Raw genomic sequence first — 21,892 nt, 5'->3', positions numbered from 1 at the left:
GCATCACGCACCTTCCGTGGGACGCGCCTGATTCTCGCAACAGCAGTGAAAAGGATGAATGAAAACAGAAAAGCACCACGTGCTTTTCTGTTTACAAACATCCAAACGGAGTGTCATAATGATGTCGGCTGCGCGAAAAAAGCACGCAGCCGCGCATCATATGGTGATGACACGGAGCTGCTAAGTGCCTTTTGCGCAGGCAAAACACAGCGTTTTTTTGCGTGCGCAAAACGCACACGCTCGTGTGAATCCGGCCTAAGACTGTGAGCACTGATTGGACAGATTTAAACTGTGTAGGCACACATCCAAACTGGTACCACCCAGTTATCAACCCAGAGTTCAAAGAAAAGATTATCTAAAATTTTTATTTCATGGGAAATACTATATTTACTAAATACGAAGTATTTACTAATATAGACATGTCAGGAGAGGTGACCAGTTCTCTTTAAGGCCCTGTTCACACAGAGTTTTTTGCAAGCGGAAAATTTCTCCTGTAAAAACTGACCCTGGAGGTTTTCATGTTTGATGTGGTTTTTGACGTGGTTTTCCAGGCGGTTTTTCAGGCGTTTTTTGCCGAGGTTTTCACATGCATGACATCCTTCTGGGGGTTGTACTTCCTATGAAAACTCCACCCATCCTCCTGCTACATGCCATTTTCTTGAGAAATCTGCTGGACATGAAGCAAAATCAAGAGCAGGGCAGCAGTGGGGTCGCAGTACTGCCCAGAATAAAGGTGAGGAGGCGTCAGATGCGCCTCCTCATGAAGGTGCTTGTTAATGTTGTTCGTTGGCGCAGGTGGCGAGAGGTAAGTTTTGACACAGTTTTTCTACCACTCCATTACCCCAATGTAGACAAAGTATTAATTTCTGTTCAATACTTTCTTTTTCACAGGAGGAAGAACAACGGAGAGAACGCCACCGCCGTTACTGGGTGCAACCCATTAACGAACTGCGGCCACAGAGGGGACACATTGGACAGCTGTATGACGAACTGCGATGGTGAGTTGTTGTTTTTTTCTTATTGCAACTGTATAAAAATGTGAATAGAGAGAACTATGACCCTGTGTATTTAACCACTAAATGCTATAATTTTTAGCATCCAGGCCGTTGGTAGGGGTGTCACTACCGCTGTAGAAACCATACCACCTGCTATGGGGCACACAACATCAGGGTGCCTGTGCCGGCCACGCCGCTAGCAGATGGTATGGCTGTGCCATGCTACATTGAATAGTATCTGCGTGCTTGGACGCAGATCCTATTGAACAGTATGGCATAGCAGGGAGGAATCTCCTTGCTCTGCCATAGGCTGGTGGCCATGTTTGTAATGCATTTTTTTTCATGCACAGAGACCGTATCCCTGCGCAGGCTGGCATGATGACGTCGCTGCATCACGCCAGTCTATGCAAGGATCCCGTTGAGGTTGTGGATCAGCTCATTTCATTGCCTAGGTGAGTATAATGTTTTTTGGTTTTATATGGGGGACGCTATGTACAAATGGCTTCTGACACTATGTACATGGGGGCTGTTATGGTTGTTTGATGGCGGCGAATGAAAATAAAATAAATGTAACTAATACACTAGTGGCTAATCTATTTTGATGTTTCTTTACAGCTATCCTGACAAATTTTCCGATTTCTGTCGAATGTCTGTCAGCGCCTGTGATCCTGGCAAGCCATCTGATCCGTCAGGATACCAACATGAGGAGAGCCATCAGTCCTACGGAGAGGCTGCTAATCATGTTGCGGTGAGTTTATTTTACATGTCTTTTGTGTGTTTGCCTTCTTGACCATGTACTAAAATTATATGAAAAATATTAGTGGTTATGGTCAAGATAGGCATGTGGTGAAGATAGTCATGTATAGCTCCTTGTACTAATTTTATTTTTCTCTATCTCTTTCAGATTTTTGGCAACTGGGGAGAGTTACGCATCTCTGCACCTCCAATTCCGGGTTGGTTAATCTACCATCTCCGGAATTGTGAGTAGTACATGCCACGTGATCTGGCAGCACTTACAGCCCATTTCGATGCCCAGTCCGACCCAGGAGACTTGGTTGCAGGCAGCAGCAGGCTTTCAGTCTGTGGCCAATTTCCCAAACTGCATAGGTGCCGTCGACGGGAAGCACATACGTGTGCAGCAGCCACCGCAATCAGGATCACATTACTTCAATTACAAGAAGTACTTTTCTGTGGTCCTGATGGAGGTGGCTGATGCCTCGTACAAGTTTGTTGCTATCGAAGTCGGCGCCTATGGCAGTACTGGGGACTCCCGGGCGCTACTGACATCGACATTCGGCCAGCGAGTGCTGGTAGATCATGTGACTCTGCCCCCTCCAAGACCTCTTCCGGGTACCACACATCCATTCCCTTTCGTCATGGTGGGGGATGAGGCTTTTTCGCTGATGACCAACCTGCTGCGCCCATAACCACGGAGGGCACTGGATGCCCGGAGGAGAGTCTTTAACGTGAGGCTGAGCCGGGCACGACGCTTCGTGGAGTGCACCTTCGTGATCATGAGTAGTAAGTGGAGGGTCTTCACCTGTGCAATGCAGTTGGATCCAGGCACAGTTGACATGGTAATTAAAGCTGCCTGTGTGCTCCACAACTATGTTCGCGACTATGACTGTTTGGACATGGGTGTGGATCAACAGGCAGCTTTTAGTGACCTACCTGCCAGTTGTTTTTTTGGCCATGTATCCAACCGTGCTGTACAGGTGAGAGATGCCTTTGCGGACTACTTCATGAGTCCCGAAGGTGCCGTGCCTCGGCAATTTGCATGCCTCAGTGAACAGCAGCCATTCGAGGACTGTTTCTCTTCGTGGGTCCCATCCAACTTGTTTGATCCACCAGCCTGTTATCAGATTTCCGCTAATGGATTTATGTTAAAAATGAAATTTGTTTTGAAAGTCATTGTAAGTCTTTAATAAATTTTTCCAGTTGCAAAATTTGTGTTGGCTTTTTTTTCTACTTGGAATGTGTAAGGTCTTGTCCACACGTAACGTATTTTCTTCAGCAATTTTGGTGAAAGTAACAGACTTTCCACTGCTGAAACAACATTCAAATTCAGTCCACATTCTGCAGCAGGAACTGACATGCTGAGGTCCAAACAATAGTCAACGCATGTCAATATCTTCTTTTTATTTGTATTCAGTGCGTGGATGAGTTTGGTTAAATCTCACCCTCTTTGCTGATACCTACAGTTCATGACGGAAACTACGCTGCAATTACGCTACATGTGGACAAGTGATCCAATATTTCTATCCGATTCTGTGGCTATGTGTGAATTTCATGTTGTTGGATCATCCTTATTTAATTGTAGCTACACGTTTAACAAACTTCTGACAAGCCATAGTGGCATCGCAGAAGTTTAGATTGGTGGGGGTCCGAGCAGTTACACCCCCACCAATCACTAAAACTAAGCAGCTGAAGCGCTTGTGTCAGCGCTCAGCCGCTTTATGTCGGATTAGCTTTTTACGGAAATCAATTTATCGGTGTACGGACACGATAGAAAGTCTATGAGCCCGTACGTTCTGGAAAAAGCCCCAAAAAAGAGAGGCGGCTATGCACTCACATGATCACTTCAGCTGCTTAGTTTTAGCGATTGCTGGGGGTCTCAGTACTCCTACCCCCACTAATATAAACTTCGAAATGACACGATGACATGTCATTACTTTGTTTAACGTTTAGCTACACATAAATGCTTAATTTGTAATCTGACGTGTTCTAGCAAGTCACTTAACTGTTCACTACAGATTACAAATTAAACTAGGTATTAGTCCTTCTTTAAACGGATCCATTACTCCAGCCGTATAAGGTATAGTGTCATGGTCAAGTCAAGTCTTTTCTGTACAACTATGACCAGGACACTCTACAGTTATTTGGTTGCGGAAATGTACCTAAATAGAGTGGATTAACGCTAATGCGATATGTATCCCTTTAAGGCTTTGTTCACATCTGCGACAGGGCTAACTTTCAACGCACTCCTTCGAAACAGAGCCCTTACTGGCACAAGCGGAAAACAGAGGTTTCCAGTTCCATCACCATTGATTTCAATGGTGACAGATACGGTGACCATGGGTTGCCTTTTTCTATGTTGTCCACCGTATCCGTCATTTTGACAGAATCAGGACAGAATCAATAGCGCAGTCGACTACACTACTGATTCCGTCAAAACAAAGGATCCAGTGCACAACCGAGACAAATGGAAACCATGGACACCCGATCCGTCACCATTGACACCAATGGTGATGGAAACGGAAAACTGTACTTTCCGTTTGTGTCAGTCACGGATCTGTTTCGATAGAGTGCGTCGCAACGGACACCTGGCGCAGATGTGAACAAAGCCTGAGGGTCTGTTGACATCAGCGTTGGCTTTGCATTCAGGGGTTCCATCGGAGGTTTCTGTCGTGGAACCCCTCAATGGAAAGTCAACGGTTAACCTCTTCCATTTGCGTCACCATTGATATGAATGGTGACGGAAGCATTGCTAATGGTTTCCGTTTGTCACCGTTGCGTGCGGTTTCTGTTTTTTGATAGAATCAATAGCGCTAAGGTTTCAGTTTGACTTTACGTTGAGGGGTTCACCCGACGGAAACCTCCCACGGAACCCCTGAACGGAATCCAACACTGATGTGAACAGGCCCTGACTTAAGTCAAATAAAATTAAGGTCCTGTTTACATCAGCATTGGCTTTCCGTGTTCCATTCGTCACCATTCGACTGCGCTATTGATTCTGTCGTTAAACCGGCAGCATGCCAGAATTGTGACGAAGGGAAACCATTAGCAATGTTTCCGTCACCATTGATATCAAAGGTGATGGAAACAGAAGCTGTGGTTTCACTTTGACATTGCGTTGCGGGCTTCACCAGACGTAAACCTCCGACGAAACCCCGGAACGGAAAGGCAATGCTAATGTGAACAGGCCCTAACAGTAAAAAATACGCACACGCACACACTGCAAATAAATGTTAAATACATCATTTATTAAAACATAACATTAACAGTTTTACAACATATCTCTTATTAACCACCCACCATACTTTACAACTTACAGGAAAACAAGGTGTCCACCTCCACCCACAGCTCAATTAATAAAAGTTATGGTAACGAGGGGGGGAGGAGGGTGTTGAGGCAGTAGGCTGTGGCCCACTGCTGGTAGGGGGGCATGGGAGAAAAGATTGAACAAAGTGTTTTCCAGCAGTGGGCAAATAAGGAGCGGGGTAAGGGGCAGGATTGCCTAAATTTTGTCTGCCTGTCCGTTACCCGGGGGGTCCTTCTACGCCCCCGCGTGGAAGAGGTGCAGGTGGGGGGGGGCAGGATCACTGACCTGGGTGGCCACAGGGGCGGCACCATCATGTTGGAGTGGCACTGGTGAGGAGACGGGTGTCTCCTCCCCCAGTGACCTTTCTGTGGCCACCAAGCATCCCGCCAGTTCTTCTTCCCCCTCCACTTCATAATGGGTCGAAGTAGAAGGAGTGGGTTCCCTCTCAATCTCCTGCTGTTCATCTTGGGTGGCAGGGCCCTTAGCCTCTTGATAGTTGCCTTCAGTTCTGTGGAAAAAAATACATTAAGTACATAAGAGAACTCCTTTTTAAAATTCAAACATAGGCATCAATACTTACGGCCGTTGTCCCCTGCTAGGCAAGATGAACAGCAGCTCATCATGGTGAGGGACCTTGACTCTTTTAGATGGAGAGCTCCCACTCCTCTCGGTCTTCCGCAACACCTTCAGGAAGCGGCCCCGCATGCTCTTCCACCTTTTTTTCACATCCTCCTCTGCAAATTCAAAACTAAGTTACTTTTTAAAATACTAAAAAATAAACATGTTGATAAAGAGTTAAAATGAATGAAATGAAAAAAGTGACATACTCACCAATACGCCTTTGTTCAGAGGCAGAAAGGCTATTCCAAGCCGGGTACAGGGCCTTGCATATGTTCAGCCAGCTATTTCCACGAGCATTACGGTCACCGTACCCAGCTGCGCCATAAATTAGGATGTGTCTGTACCTGTAATAAATTACAATAGAAAGGTCAGTTAAAATTACTCTACTAAACATTGTCCTGCATTTCCTAGCGGAAAATATGCAGCGTACAGTACAAGCAGAGTGGATGAGATTTAAAAAAATGGCATCCACACGTTGAATAAAATTCAGAAAAAACATATGTTCACACTGGATAAGGGCCGGATAACTGTATACTACGCTATTGCTTCCGGCAAAAAGACGGATCTAGTCCACAGAAGAGACAAACGTAAACCACGGTCAGCGGCTCCGTCACCATTAAAATCTATTGTGATGGAGACAAAAACCTCTGGTTTCAGTTTGTGTCTGCTGAGGGTCCCATTCTGACGGAAACCTCCAATGGAACTTCAGAACGGGACCCCAACGCAGATGTCAACAAAGCCTAACCTACTTAAAAATAGTTTCCATCTGCCACCGTTGTGACAGGGTTTTGTCGTCTTTGATGTAATAGTTGACTGCGGTATTGCTTCCGTCAAAACGACAGAACCCTTTGCACAACGGGGACAAACAGAAACCATTAGCAACGGATCTGTCATCATTGAAATGAATGGTGATGCAAACGGAACTTCACATTTGCCTTTCCGTTGAGGGGTTCCCGACTGAAAGCACCTACGGAACCCCTCAGCGGAAACCACACTGATGTGAACAGGCCCACATTAAAAAAACATAGTATACTTACTACTTGAATCAATTTCCCGACATCAATGTCCATTCGGTGGTACGCCTCTGTCGTCATTTCTGTGCCTGAAATGTAAAAAAAAAAAGAGATGACATACATGAACTGCATAAAAAAAAAAAAAAAAGACAGCTCCATACATGTATGGAACATAGGAGCAATTGCACTTACTTTTATTTGATTTGGATGCAGGACTTCTGTTTTCTGTATATCCCTCAGGGGAGTTCTGTCCACGATCTTTTTCAGCTAATGGCTGCCTCCACGAGCCGACCGGAAATGACAGCCCCTTTTTGGGCTGGGCTAGCAGCAGGAGACGACGCCTGCAAAAAACTCCTCCAAAACACTCGTCAATATACTCGTCAAAAAACACCTCACTAGTTCGAGGTGTTTTTTTACGTGTCCCCATTGATTTCAATGCGGTTTTGGATGCGGAAACCGCATCAAGATGGGTCATGTCCCTTCTTTTTGCCGCAAGGCGTTTCTTTTTACTTGCGGTAAAAAAAACGCCTCAGTCTCCCATTGAAATCAATGGGAGTCATTTTGGGTCGTTTTTTGGCGCGTTTTCCGACGTGTTTTCTGCGTCAAGTGTCAAAAAAAAACTGTGTGAACAGGGCCTAAGGCTGGGTTCACACGGAGGTTTTTGCAGGAGGAAAATCTGCCTCAAAATTCCGTTTGGAAGTTTGAGGCAGATTTTCCTCTGCCTGCACGCCGATTTTCGTGACGTTTTTCACCTGTGACTATTGTTGGCCGCGGGCATAAAACGCAGTGAAATACGCTTTCTCTGCCTCCCATTGATGTCAATGGGAGGTCAGAGACGTAACCGTGAGAAGATAGGGCATGTCCCTTCTTTCTCCCGCGATCTGAATTTACCGCTTGCGGGAGAAAACCGCCTCCTATTGAAATCAATGGGAGGCATTTTCAGACGTTTTTTGGCGAGCTTTGCGGACGGTTTCGGCGCCAAAAAACTATTAAAAAAACTCTGTGTGAACTCACCCTAAAAATAATAATCAGTAAATCTAAATAAATCCACGACGAAATTTTGTAAAATTCTCAGACTCCTTTATGGCAAATGTGCCTACGTATGCAGTCATATGAATGTATTCCTGCATGGTTAGGCAGACTTGCCATTTAGGTGTCTGATGAGAAGGTAGGTGACCAATTCTGTGAAATTTAGTGGGGTTCATGCCAGCCTAATCCCCTGGAAACCGATCTAATTGACGGCTGAATAGAATCGGTGGCAACTGCTCTCCTTATATGATTCTCCAACCCTCCAAGGGCTCTCTCTTCCAACAGGTGTATAGGAATTGGTATTCCGGCATTGCCTCCGTCTGACATGTATTAAACCGCTTACTCCCTGCGTTGACCTTTTGTATCTATTCACTATTCTTTATAGATTGTAAACTCTTATAGGCAGGGCCTCCAACTAATGTATCTTGTAAACAAGTGTGTCATTTGTCTGTATTACGTAGTCTGTTGTAATTTTTACGATGCACTACATAAATAATATTAAGATTAATTTCTGCAGTTCCTATTGACAAAATGTATGTAATGTTTCTACAACAATCCTAACAAACCATGTTTGGGTTTTTTTTCAGGCTACTCCAGTGCGATCCAAAAATTTGCCCAAACTTTGCAGAGCTTCCAGTTTGATTTCATTGGGGACACAATGACGGATGATGAAATAAATATTGGTAAGAATAAAAACAATATTCTCTCTGGGGTGTGGTAAAACAATGTGTCATTTTATTGGCTGATAAGTGTTCCTTTTAATACCTTTTGTACTCTATAAAAAAAAAAAAAAAAGTAGTTAAAAATTGTTCTTAAGTGCTGTTTCATGAGACATAAGCTGGCCGTACACTTTAGATGTTTGGCCGACAACTGTTCCTTCTGACTCCACCATTTAACATAATTTCAATGAGGAGAACAAAACATTAGGCATGTTGAAATCCAACATGTATGATCCTTTGTTACCCCGACATCTTTGATCGGGGGAGAGTTGGGAGACCTCCATACACACTAGTTAGATGGACGATTTTGTCGAGTTGGGATGACTTTTGTCTAATGTGTATGGCCAGCTATAAAATGCATTAGAAGGTCTAAGTAAATCTTAAATTCAAATGTCCTATTGTACCTATATCTGGGCATCTGCGTGGGAAGTTTTATAAATTTTGTTTCCATTTATACCCGAGGCTCAGACGAGAATTGACGATGTGTCTGTGGGTCCATCATATGATGGAGGAGTTTAACAGTATTTCTGCACATTACTGATGTCCACACTGCTAAAGAAAACAGTGACTCACACTCAGCTGCAGTGCTGCACACTCTCAACAAGGGGCCATGCTTGGGTGCATGAAGTGGGTGTCTTCCCTAGTAAGTGTGGAAGATATATACAGATTCTTGAAGACTTTTCTACTTATGGTTTATTTTGGAACACATGGTTTCTCTTATTTACTGAGCTCATACAATACAAGCTACTTTTTTTTTTCGGGAGTGAGCAGGTCTTACAGAACATTCCCAGGAGTCTAATGTTCCAAATAACCAGATGGCATTAAGCCCTTTAAAATCATTTGTTAATAGATCACAAATTCTCTGGTAAAGTGCAGAGTACCCCTCTCTTTCACTAGGGAGGAAAGCATGGGTGATAAATGGTATCCTGTGAGTTTGGAGGTAATGCGATGTCTGCATGATCTGATAAAGGTGCATCATCCTCTACTTTTGAGCTTCCACAGTCAAGCACTAAAACACAAGAATACCAGCTATAACATTACAGCTACTGACAGGTGAAGTGAATAACATTGGAAATCGAAGGCTAGCTCGTCTGGTCCGATCCTACAAGAGCTACTGTAGCACAAATTGCTGGCTATGATAGAAAGGTGTCCGAACACACTTGCAGCTTGCTATGTTTGGGGCTGTGCAGCCGCAGACTGGTCAAGGCGCCCATGCTTACTCTGTCCACTGCCAAAAGCACATACACTGGGCATGGGAGCATCAGAACTAGACCATAGAGCAATGAAAGAAGATGACCTGGTCTGATGAATCATGGTTTCTTGTATATCATGTGGACGGCCAGTTGTCTGTGTCACATAACTGTCACATAACTGTGGAAGAGATGGCGCTATGGGAAGAAGGCAGTATTGATGCTCTGAGCAATGTTCTGCTGTGAAATCCAGGTGGATGTTACTTTGACACGTATCACTTTGTCATTACCTTAACGTGTCAGAGGTGTTTTGGCGGCCCGCAAAGGGGCTACATGATATTTGGCAGCTTGTTTTTTATGTGTCCACCCTTACCTTTTCTTGAATTGCATTAAGTTATACAATTTGTCATGATATCAATTCAATACAATCTTACGTCCTCCACTAAAAAAAAGCAAACGTATACATTGAATGTGTACATTTTTTGTTTTAGGAGTCTATGGGCGACAGATGGCATCCGTCACAGCCATCCAATGAAAAAAAAGTATACGTTAAACATATACTTTATTTCAACATTGGAAATGTATATATAATTTTCCTAACACTTTCCTAAAGACTTATTAACCAGCCAGCACGGATCTACCTATTGTATTTACTATTCAACTACCTCCAATATTGTAAATTTGTTTGTGCAGGTCCATGTTCTCCTTTGTCTGTAAAGTTCATAATATTATGGTGCTGACAGCGCTTAAGCAAATAAACTCTGACCACGTGCTCAGAAGCAGAAGTGTGGCTGCCAATCATACCTGTGCGGAGATCAGAGAAATATGAACGCAGGCAGGGTACCCCTTTGTGAGCGTTACATGATCTCTGCCTTAACTAGGTATAGGCAGAGAGTCCAGGGTCCATTACAGGATCCTAGGGCTGTCTTTTAGTATAGCCAGTTGCTTAGGGGCCGTCCACATATGCCAGTTGTCCCTGTCAGTTTCCCTCCGGCATGTTGCAAAAAAGCCAAAGGGAAACTGATGCTAGAACCGTTCCCATAGCTTTTTTTGGGATCGGTTTTGGCACATTGGACATAAGTTGTGCCGCAGTACGGCGCCGGACCTGTGCAGGCGCCGGATCCAAAAACGTTACCTGCAGCATTTTGCTCCCTGGTAGATCCGGCGCCGCATCCTTTTGTAATGCACTGTTGGCCGGATGAACGCCAGTTGCTGCCAATTCCTTTTTCCAGCAGCACCCGGAGTGGGAGAAAAAAGCCCTATTTCGCTACTAGAGGGAACCCCTGATGTCCCTGTCCATATATGGACCGTGACGCCAGGAGATGTCCTGGACCGGAATCCCTGGCCAGAGCGTTGCTGACGCTCTGACCGGGGTTCTGCTCCTGGAGAAGCCACTAACGTCACTATCCATATATGGATTGTGATGTCAGGGGCTCCTCAATGGCACGCTCTACAAGGGGCTGTGTGGCTTTATTTACAAGGGGCTGTGTGGCATTATTTACAATGGGCTGTGTGCCACTGTTTACAGGGGGCACTGTGGCATTATCTACAAATTTAAATTCATCTGTTTTTAAAAAGGAAAGTGAAAAACGGATGCAAAACGGGTCACAATCAGCCGTAAAAATGGAAACCCGGAACGGATGCAAAACGGCCGGCAATAACTGACCAAGACGTTTTTAACGGCCGACACCTGACACTGTCGTGTGAATAGAAACTAAAGCAATCTCCGCATGGTGTGGGTTGGGTAGGGTAGGTAATGCGTGTTGGGATTGGGTAGCTGTGAAGGGGCCAAAAACAAGCTACTCCCTGAAGTTAGGGCTTGTGTTTGGCGCCTTTGCAGGTTCACAGGCCGGCTTAGAGAATCTGAGGTGAGGTGAGTGTACAGCCGCTTCCTTCTGGGCTCTCCTTCTCGGCGCTGTACTGAATATGACACACGTGACATTACAATATGTGTGTCAGACTTCAGTGCAGCGCCGAGGCCGGAGCAGAGAAGAAGAGCCCTGACATGCCAGGATCACGTCAGAAGTTTTGTGAAATGACAAGTACACAACTTGTATCTAATCTATCATGTATCCAATCTATCACAAGCTATTCACCACTCTGATAAAATTGGCACGTTTTCAGACCCTAGTCTACCTTTTTGGTGGACCATTGTGGTAAAAACTGATGACCACTAATGACAACTGATGACAACTGATGCTTTTGTAGTAAAAAATTGTGAAAAAGCCTGATGACAACTGACATATTTTTGCATCTGTTTTTGCCTCCGTTGTAATCACGAGACACAAAAAACTGATGCTGGTGAAATTAATATGTGAACACACCCTTACATAGTTACATAGTTAGTACGGCTGAAAAAAGACACATGTCCATCAAGTTCAACCAAGGGACGGGAAAAGGGAAGGAAAAATTTCTACACATAGGAGTTAATACTTTTTTGTTCTAGGAAATTATCTAACCCTTTTTTAAAGCCATCTACTGTCCCTGCTCTGACCAGCTCCTGCGGTAGACTATTCCATAGATTCACAGTACTCACGGTAAAGAAGGCTTGTCGCCTTTGCAGGTTGAACCTTTTTTTCTCCAGACGGAGGGAGTGCCCCCTTGTTTTTTGTGGGGGTTTTACAAGGAACAGGATTTCACCATATTTTTTGTATGTGCCATTAATATATTTATATAAGTTAATCATGTAACCCCTTAGTCGTCTTTTTTCAAGGCTAAATAGGTTTAATTCTTTTAATCTTTCCTCATAACTTAAATTCTCCATGCCCCTAATTGGCTTCGTTGCTCTTCTTTGTATTTTTTCCAACTCCAGGGCATCCTTTCTATGAACTGGAGCCCAGAACTGAACTGCATATTCTAGATGAGGCCTCACTAATGCTTTATAAAGTGGCAATATTACATCCCTGTCCCGTGAGTCCATGCCTCTTTTAATACACAACAATATCCTGCTGGCCTTTGAAGCAGCTGATTGACACTGCATGCTGTTATTGAGTTTATGATTTACAAGTACACCCAGATCCTTCTCAACAAGTGACTCCCCCAGTGTAGCTCCCCCTAGGACATATGATGCATGCAGGTTGTTGGTACCCAGATGCAGAACTTTACATTTATCTACATTAAACTTCATCTGCCAAGTGGACGCCCAAACACTTAGTTTGTTTAAATCTGCCTGCAATTCATGAACATCTTCCATAGACTGAACTATATTACATAGCTTGGTGTCCTCTTCAAAAATAGAAATAGTGCTATTAATCCCATCCTCTATATCATTAATAAATAAATTGAATAATAGTGGTCCCAGCACTGAACCCTGGGGTACACCACTTATTACCGGGGACCATTCAGAGCAGGAATCATTGACCACAACTCTCTGGATACGGTCCTTTAGCCAATTCTCAATCCAATTACAAACTATATTTTCTAAACCTATAGTTCTTAATTTACCCATTAGGCGTCTATGGGGGACAGTGTCAAATGCCTTTGCAAAGTCCAAAAACACTAAATCCACAGCGGCCCCTCTGTCTAGGCTTCTGCTTACCTCTTCATAAAAACAGATCAGGTTAGTTTGACAACTTCTATCCTTAGTAAAACCGTGCTGGCTGTCACTTATAATACTATTTTTTGTCACATAATCCTGTATATAGTCCCTCAATAGCCCCTCAAACATTTTCCCCACGATGGATGTTAAGCTTACGGATGATAAGCCTATGGATGTCCTATAAAAAATAACTTTTATGAGATGAGAAAAAAAAGTCAGAAATAATATAAATGTAAGGTTAACGGAAAGAGAAAAGGGACTTTTATTATTGATAAATACAAGACCCCAAATAACATGCATATTTGGTATCCCCCATAACCATAATGAATTGTACAATAAATTTTTATCACTATTTGAGATCATTGGTGAGCAGTGTAAAAAATGTAAAACTAGTGTAAATTTTTTTTTTTTGGTCTACTTTTCCCCACATATTATAAATTCCTAAAAATTATGAGCAAATGTGTGTACCCCAAAATGGTGCCCTAACAAAGCACCACTTGTCATTCATAAAAGCAAAAAAAATGTAATAATTCTTTGGGTCCTGAAGGCAAAAACTGGACAGGTCCTGAATGGGTTAAATATGTGCTCCTAATACCTCCCTTCATTTATAGGGACAGAATGGTTAAAAAAAATTAAATAATGTTGAAATTCACTTAAACGCCTTTTCATATACAAAGCCGTAAAATGGTCCTATGAGGGTTTGGCTTTTAACATACCTTTTATCTCCCCCTGCTCTTGTCTTTGTGAGGTAGAAGCACAAGTCTGACATGTAGAACACAAAATAAGTTGCACAATACAGTCCTACATCACTCCAAGGGACTACCATCATCTTCCCCAACTTTTTAGACTGCCTGGAGCAGATGTGTAACAGAAGAAATGGCATTCTTCCTTTTAAGTTTTGTCTCAAAGAAGTTTTATCGGTTCTTACAATTGAGGCGTTTGTTAAGGCCACAATTCCCCTCACTTCAATCCTTACCCCTTTAGAGTTCATTTACTGAACTCTTCAACCACAATAGCTTCCTACACATGCCCTGCAGAAGTGGAGATAAGACATTCCCTTATTGTCAGATGTACATTGGAAAGTCCTATTTGACATGTACCGTTAGCTGTTGGGATAATTTGATTCAGTTAAGACAGGGGTCTCAAACACGCGGCCCTGCGGGCTGCATGTAGCCCTGAGGCTATCATCTGCGGCCCACTGGGCACCGTAGCTATCTGCTTTTGCGTATTCACTAAATAATATCTGTACCTGAATGATTATCATCTATGTACAGATGCTGCGTCTAAAGCTAAGGAGGAGAGACGCATGTTCGACTAGAAATAGGGTCTTTGTTCTCAGCACTGTAGTGATGTCATATGTTACACAATGTACACATATATTAACCTGCAGAATAAAGTTCACATTTCTTTTTTTTACTGCACGGTGAACACCATAAAAATAAAACCCCAAAAAACAAAGGGAGAATCAGTTTTTTCTATTCCAGCCCACTAAGATTTTTTTGGTAGTTTCGCAGTACATTAAATGGTGCCATTAAAAACTACAACTCTTCCCACAATAAACAAGCTCTCATACGGCTATGTTGTAAAAAAAACGTACAGCTTTTGGAAGTAAAAACTAAAATGAAGCCATGAAAAATGGGGGCAGTTAGGACAGAACTTGAAATAATTAGTAAAAAATGTTTCCCCCTGTTTCTGACTGATTTCCCTAAATAAGATCTACAAAATTAAATTTATATCCGCTCCAATTTTAAAGAATAAGAAAGTCACCTGTGTCTAGTAAAAAAAATTTTTTTTTTTGTGTAGACTAAAGAATTTTTTTTTTTTTACAAATATTTCAAAATTCACCTCCCGCCATGAGAGTTACCGAAAGTGCAAGAGCTTTTTAGTTTCAGTGACCTGACCATTGAAATAAATGGGTGACGATATTATGGACACAACATGGACATGTTGAGTCCACCAGAGCATGACCAGGGAATAATATATGGACTGTACAGGTAGAGAGTTCGTACTGTTAGCAGAATTTTTGTATCTTCTACGTACATGTAGTCATCTTAGTGAGATTGCTTAATTGATCTGTTCTCTTTATTTACCATCTCAGCGGAGTCCTTTAAAGAATTTGCTGACCTTCTGCAGGAGGTGGAGGATGAGAAGATGATGATGGTAAGACTTGTTCTTCCTATAATAATCTGTCAGTATTATAAATGTTTGCAGTAGTTTTGCAGCGTTTTTACCACTATTATACGTTTGCATTCATGAGAACATATATGATAACTGTCGCTTTGAGAAGTTAAAACCAGCATGAATTATCAAGGTACTGTACACAATCTTTTTTTAAATGCAGAAATCAGTGTGGACATATATGACTTCTTTGTAAATTAGTGCGCAGTCTGCCTGCTTGGAGTAACTAAAGAACACAATGTAAGATAGCATATAGCAAACAAGCACAGTATTATTTTAGTTTTTTTGTTTTTGTTAGTATTACAATAATGTCCTCCCACACTTTAAAAAAAAATAAAAAATCAACTGATGGAAAAAAAATATTAGGAACTTGAAAGCACAATGATCAGAACCTGTCTAAAAACCATAACCTGTTCTTTTTACAATATGTATAAATCGCGGGGTGCTGATGGTTGTCAATGCAGTTTGGGGGCAAGAGGCGGGCTTAATAGGAGCCGATAAAAATGACAATACACTGCAATACATGGTATTGCAGTGTATTGTACTCTCAATAACGATCACTTGTTCAATGCACCTAGGGAGACTAAGAAAAAGAGTAAAAAAAAAAAACTTAACTTTTTTTTCAAGATTAAAAAAATGGTATATGATCATTTCAAACTAGCTTTATGCGAATAAGGTAGGTCTTTTACACAATCTTGTACCTGACTATTTCTTTTGACAAATGCCCTTTTCAAAAAGGGTCCGGCTTCTCTCACCCCTGGCGATCAGTTGCTATCGCCAGTGAAAGCAGTGGCCAGCAAATGGATGGCCATCCGTGTAATGCAAGGATTCGCCAGGTCTGCCAGAGCATTCTGTGCTATTCTGGCACGTAGCAGTGGTCCCAAGTGGAGGACTCTCCCCTCTGACGTCCATATATCCTTAGGTATGATTATGTAAGAAAATATCCTTCACTAGGAACCCCCTTTAACGAAAACTTAAATACAGTTTTCAGGTCAACTGGATAGAAGTATAAAATAATTACAATCCAATGTCCATGCATTTGACCGTATTTCTGATCCTAGTGCTTCCCGTTTGGATAAGCGTCGCTATTGGTGTCTAACAGCCACTCATCACCTACACCATATTGAAATAATAAACACATTTATATGTCAATGGGAACGGACCTGGATTATATAACGGCTATGGCCAGAAGCTTTGTCACCTTAATATGCTGCTATTATAAAATAATAACACAGTAGACATTAGCAGAGTAGGCTTATGAGCAGGTCCAGTTTTAGACAAAGTGTGGCCCTGGCCAATGTTAAAAGTGGGGCCCAAAATGCTGAATTACTGTATCAATAATGCAGTCAGTTCAGAAGGCGGTGTGCAGAGAACTGCATCGCTGATTTCTTGCGTGTCCAGGAGTGTTGCAAGCCCCAAAGCATATGTCCCCCCTCTCAACAAAAAAAATTATCTATATACAGTTATTAAATCATACCACTATAGATGAAATATTACCTGCGTACTGTTACTGAAAACAACTCACTATTATAAGACCAATAATAATACATTATAAGATCCAAATAATACTGCCACATAGTGTCTGAATAATACCCCCATACAGTTGCTGAATAATACCCCCTTACTGTTACTGAATAATACTGCCACACCATAACCACATAGTGACTGAATAATACCCCCACACTGTTACTGAATAATACTGCCACACCATAACCACATAGTGACTGAATAATACCCCCACACTGTTACTGAATACTACTGCCACATAGTGTCTGAATAATACGCCCATACAGTTGCTGAATAATACCCCCTTACTGTTACTGAATAATACTGCCACACCATAACCACATAGTGACTGAATAATACCCCCACACTGTTACTGAATAATACTGCCACACCATAACCACAGTGACTGAATAATACCCCCACACTGTTACTGAATAATACTGCCACACCATAACCACATAGTGACTGAATAATACCCCCACACTGTTACTGAATAATACTGCCACACCATAACCACAGTGACTGAATAATACCCCCACACTGTTACTGAATAATACTGCCACACCATAACCACATAGTGACTGAATAATACCCCCACAATGTTACTGAATAATACTGCCACATAGTGTCTGAATAATACCCCCATATAGTTGCTGAATAATACCCCCTTAGGCTGGGTTCACACAACCTATATTCAGACGTAAACGAGGCGTATTATGCCTCGTTTTACGTCTGAAAATAGGGCTACAATACGTCGGCAAACATCTGCCCATTCATTTGAATTGGTTTGCCAACGTACTGTGCAGACGACCTGTAATTTACGCGTCGTCGTTTGACAGCTGTCAAACGACGACGCGTAAATTGACTGCCTCGGCAAAGAAGTGCAGGACACTTCTTTGCTACGTAATTTGAGCCGTTCTTCATTGAAGTCAATGAAGAGCAGCTCAAGATTTACGAGCGTCAGACGCCTTGCATAATGCGAGAAGGAGCTTTTACGTCTGAAACGAGGCAGCTGTTTTCTCCTGAAAACCGTGTCATTTCAGACGTAAAAGGCACTTCTCGTGTGCACATACCCTTACTGTTACTGAATAATACTGCCACACCATAACCACATAGTGACTGAATAATACCCCCAAACAGTTAATGAATTATACCGACACACCATAACCACATAGTAACTGAATAATACCCCCATATTGTTACTGAATAAAAACCACTATACAAAGACCAATGTTCCCACCATATATGTGCAAAGTTATATACAGTGCCCACCAAAATTTTCAGAACACCCTCATAACTTTTAAACGGCTCGAGGTAGAGGGTTGAAATTTGGTGGGATTTAATGGGGTCATAAAATCTACCCATTAACGCAAAAAAAACAAAAAACACCCCCACCCCCTTTGGGGCAGTGGGGTGGGTGGAGGCAGCAAAATCTTAAATGACACGGAGGGTCGAGTGGGGGGCTCCTTTGATAGCTCTTTTCAATACGAAAACGATGCCGCAATTTTTTGAGAGGATTTTTTTTCGCTGAGATATTTAACGTTTAAAGTTACCATCTTCATTATCGGCTACTGCCGGTGTTAACATTATCCAAAATGTACCGCGCGGTTAAAATCCTAAAAGTGTGTGTGTGTGCGTGTGTGTGAGCCTCTGCGATACAAAATGGACCTTGTCTATGATTGTAACATGATTTCATGTGTACGCATTTCGGTAGTCGCTTGTGAATTTCAGAGAGCGCTAATTCAGAGACTAATTTTCATTTTTGTACATTTCTATTGACATATCACAAAGTGCATTTGACCGAAACGGAAAGGATCACTTTATTGATGATGAGGGGGTATGGCAAAGAAAAAATAAGATCCTATGGAGAAGTAGCGGCTTTATTCAATGCCACTTATCTTATCCGTGGTACAATTTCATTGTCAACTGTTAAAAGAACTGTTCATCGTTTCCAAATAACCGGTTCAATTAACCCCTTAATGACCAGCCTATTTTAAACCTTAATGACCAAGCCATTTTTTAAGTTTTTCCATCGTCGCATTCCCAGAGCTATGACCTTTTTATTTTTGCGTCGACATAGCTGTATAAGGTCTTGTTTTTTGCGGGACAAGTTGTATTTTTTAATAGCACCATTTAGAGGTACATATTATTTATTGATTAACTTTTTTTTGGGCAGGAATAGAAAAAAACCTGAGATTTTGCCACTCTCTTTTTCGCGTCTTAAATCTACGCCGTTTACCGTGTGATATAAATAAAACAATAACTTTATTCAGCGGGTTGTTACGATTGCAACGATACCAAATTTGTATGGTTTTTGTATGTTTTACTACTTTTACACAGTAAAACCGCATTTTTTTCAAAATTATTTGTTTTTGTGTCTCTATATTTAAAACGGACCGGCATCTGCTAGGTCATGCATCCGGCATGATCTAGCAGGCATTCGCTCCAGGCTGACCTGGGGGCCTTTATTAGGCCCCCTGCTGCCATTGGAGACACAGACACTCGGCGATCGTATCGCCGGATGTCGATGGGAGAGAGAGGGAGCTCCCTCTCTCCAAAACCACTCAGATGCGGTGCACGCTATTGTGCACCGCATCTGAGGGGTTAAACGGGTGAGATCGATACTTATATCGATCTCACACGGCAGAGCAGGGACGTCCCCAACCCTCAGCTGCCCCTGGCAGCTGAGAGCAGGGAGATTTGACGGCTCCCTGCTCTGTTTACTTTATCCTGATGCAGTGCCGTAAAAAGGCATATGCATCAGAATAAAGTCCGTTAGTGACTGACGTGAAAAGGCGTATTGTCGGTCACTAACGGGTTAAAGACGCACCAAGATCCGGAAGACCCAAACATGCTAGTAATGATGAAAAAGCTTTAGATGTTCTGCTCACTGTACATGATGATCCTCATACATCTGTCTCGAGTGGAGCACAACAAGCGAAATGTGTACACATGAAATCATGTTACAATCGTAGACCAGGTCCATTTTGTATCACAGAGTCCGATTTGTAATAATACGTAATTTAAAATCACCTTGATGTGACATTCCCAAGCACGCACGCGCGCCCACACACATTTAGGATTTTACCCGCGCGGTACATTTTGTATAATGCTAACACCGGCAGTAGCCGATAATGAAGATGATAACTTTAACGTTAAATATCTCAGCGACAAAAAATCCTATCTCAAAAAATTGCAGCATCATTTTCGTATTGAAAAGAGCTTTCAAAGGAACCCCAACTTGACCCCCCCCCCCCCGTGCCATTTAAGATTTTGCTGCCTCAACCCACCCCACCGCCCCCAAGGGGGTGGGGGTGTTTTTTTTTTTTGGGGGCGTTAACGGGTAGATTTTATGACCCCATTAAATCCCACCAAATTTTAACCCTCTATGTCGAGCCGTTCAAAAGTTATTAGGGTGTTCCGGAACTTTTGGTGGGCACTGTATAACCAAAACAAGCATCCCCTTTAGCAAGTCAAGATTTACTAGTGGTGGCAGTCTGTTACTATATGTGGTGAGAGAGCAATATAGTCAGTCTAGTCTGAGCCGGCCCTAAAAGGGGCAATAACCAGTCCTGGTCAGGTTCTGGATGTAATTGCTGCTTACCGGATTACATCCGTGGATAGGTATATGCGGAGCTTGCAACCTCGGTCTCTGTTAGGTAATGGCGCGGTCCAGGTATGCACTCGTGTTTACCATGTCATGTGACTACTAGTAGCTGTCGTGACGTTGATTGCATCAGTCCAGTTATGACACGTCATACGTTTGGAGCAGGATGAGATTGCAGCGTATCCTCTGATAGGATAAAGATCATGTCCGTCAAAGTTGTAGATAAGATTGGTGATAAGACTGGAGATAAGATTGGTGATGGGATCAATAGCCTATAAGTCCCAAGTGGAAGCATAGCTAGGCATGTTGGGATATGGAAATTACATTTTAAACTTATACTAGTAGGATACACAGTTCATGTTGTATTAATACTTATACCACTGGTAGCATGGTCAGTATATAAGACTCGGAGGTAATTTTTTTTTTCTCTTTTCTTACGCAGCTAGGTCCATGTGCACTTTCAAAATAGGCGTAAACCCAGTATTAGCACATCTAGAAAGATAAAGTTGTATGTTAATTTGAAGTTCATGCTAAGGAAATCTCATTCAAAGATCCAAAATCTATATTTATATATACCCTCCCATAAGTACACGGAATGTGATACGATATACGGTCCACAATATGAAAAGCAATTTGAGCATATTTCATATTCTCGAAATTTCATATTCTCTGTTCAATCCTTGTGGTTCTAATGATTGTAGTCGATGAATCCAAAAAGACCTTCGTAGTTTTAAGTCTTTTGATCCTATCTCCACCCCTGTGTGGTGCTGGGACGTGTTCTAGGACTTCAAAGAAAAGCTGCGCTAGTGTATGTCTCTGTTGATGAAAATGAGCTGGTAACAGGAGATTTTTACAACGGATTGTGGATGTAACATCCGTGGTGGCTGACCACAAACTCCTCCCATCCTGTTGACGCCCTTCTCTCCAGAGATATCTGCACATACGGCCGTCCTGTTCCGCAGTGACCACTAGGGTGCGCTCGCGAGCTCAATCCAGCCTTAAGGACCCAGAGCGCACACATGTGTTAGATTGAGCTGATTGCTCCCAGATCACCCTGGACTATAAGAAGGGTTCTGCCTCTCCCTACAATGCCTGAGCGTGTTTGTATCCCCCCGTGTCTGTCTTGCAAATGGTTCCTTGAGGGTTTTCCAGTTCCTGTTCCTGCTACCTGTATCATGTTTCCTGTGCTACCGTGTTCATGTGCTATACTGCGTTGGAGTCGTGTTGTGTCGCCTACTACACCCGCTGTGTTTCTCCGCACCTGTTGTCTGCCTGCTGCCAGAGTTCCATCCGAGCCTTAACTATCACTACTGTCTGTATTGTCACAGGTACCTTTATCCGAACTATAGACATTGACTTTATACCCTGTTTGGCCAGCTGCAATACCGGTACGGCCCAGTGGGTCCACATACCCACAGATCGTGATAGAGGACTAGTGTTATGAGATCCTGTCC

At 42.6% G+C, this 21,892-nt stretch overlaps 1 protein-coding gene across 6 annotated transcripts in view; it reads left to right on the top strand.

Moving 5' to 3' along the window:
* The window catches only part of OPHN1 (oligophrenin 1), a 268,324-nt gene that overhangs the window by 91,161 nt on the left and 155,271 nt on the right, over positions 1-21,892 (top strand). For 5 of the 6 annotated variants that reach the window (XM_075835642.1, XM_075835641.1, XM_075835640.1 and 2 more), the window contains 2 exons: positions 8,288-8,383; positions 15,246-15,307. In XM_075835642.1, coding sequence (XP_075691757.1) covers positions 8,288-8,383; positions 15,246-15,307 — 158 coding nt within the window. Of the gene's footprint in view, positions 1-891; positions 999-8,287; positions 8,384-15,245; positions 15,308-21,892 lie in introns of all 6 variants that reach the window. The other variant, XM_075835645.1, reaches the window with a different exon arrangement.

Source organism: Rhinoderma darwinii, chromosome 8, assembly GCF_050947455.1.
Source record: "Rhinoderma darwinii isolate aRhiDar2 chromosome 8, aRhiDar2.hap1, whole genome shotgun sequence".
In the NCBI taxonomy this organism is placed as follows: Eukaryota; Metazoa; Chordata; class Amphibia; order Anura; family Rhinodermatidae; genus Rhinoderma; species Rhinoderma darwinii.
The sequence above is the reverse complement of the archived record's forward strand: the minus strand, read 5'-3'. Positions and strand labels throughout refer to the sequence as shown.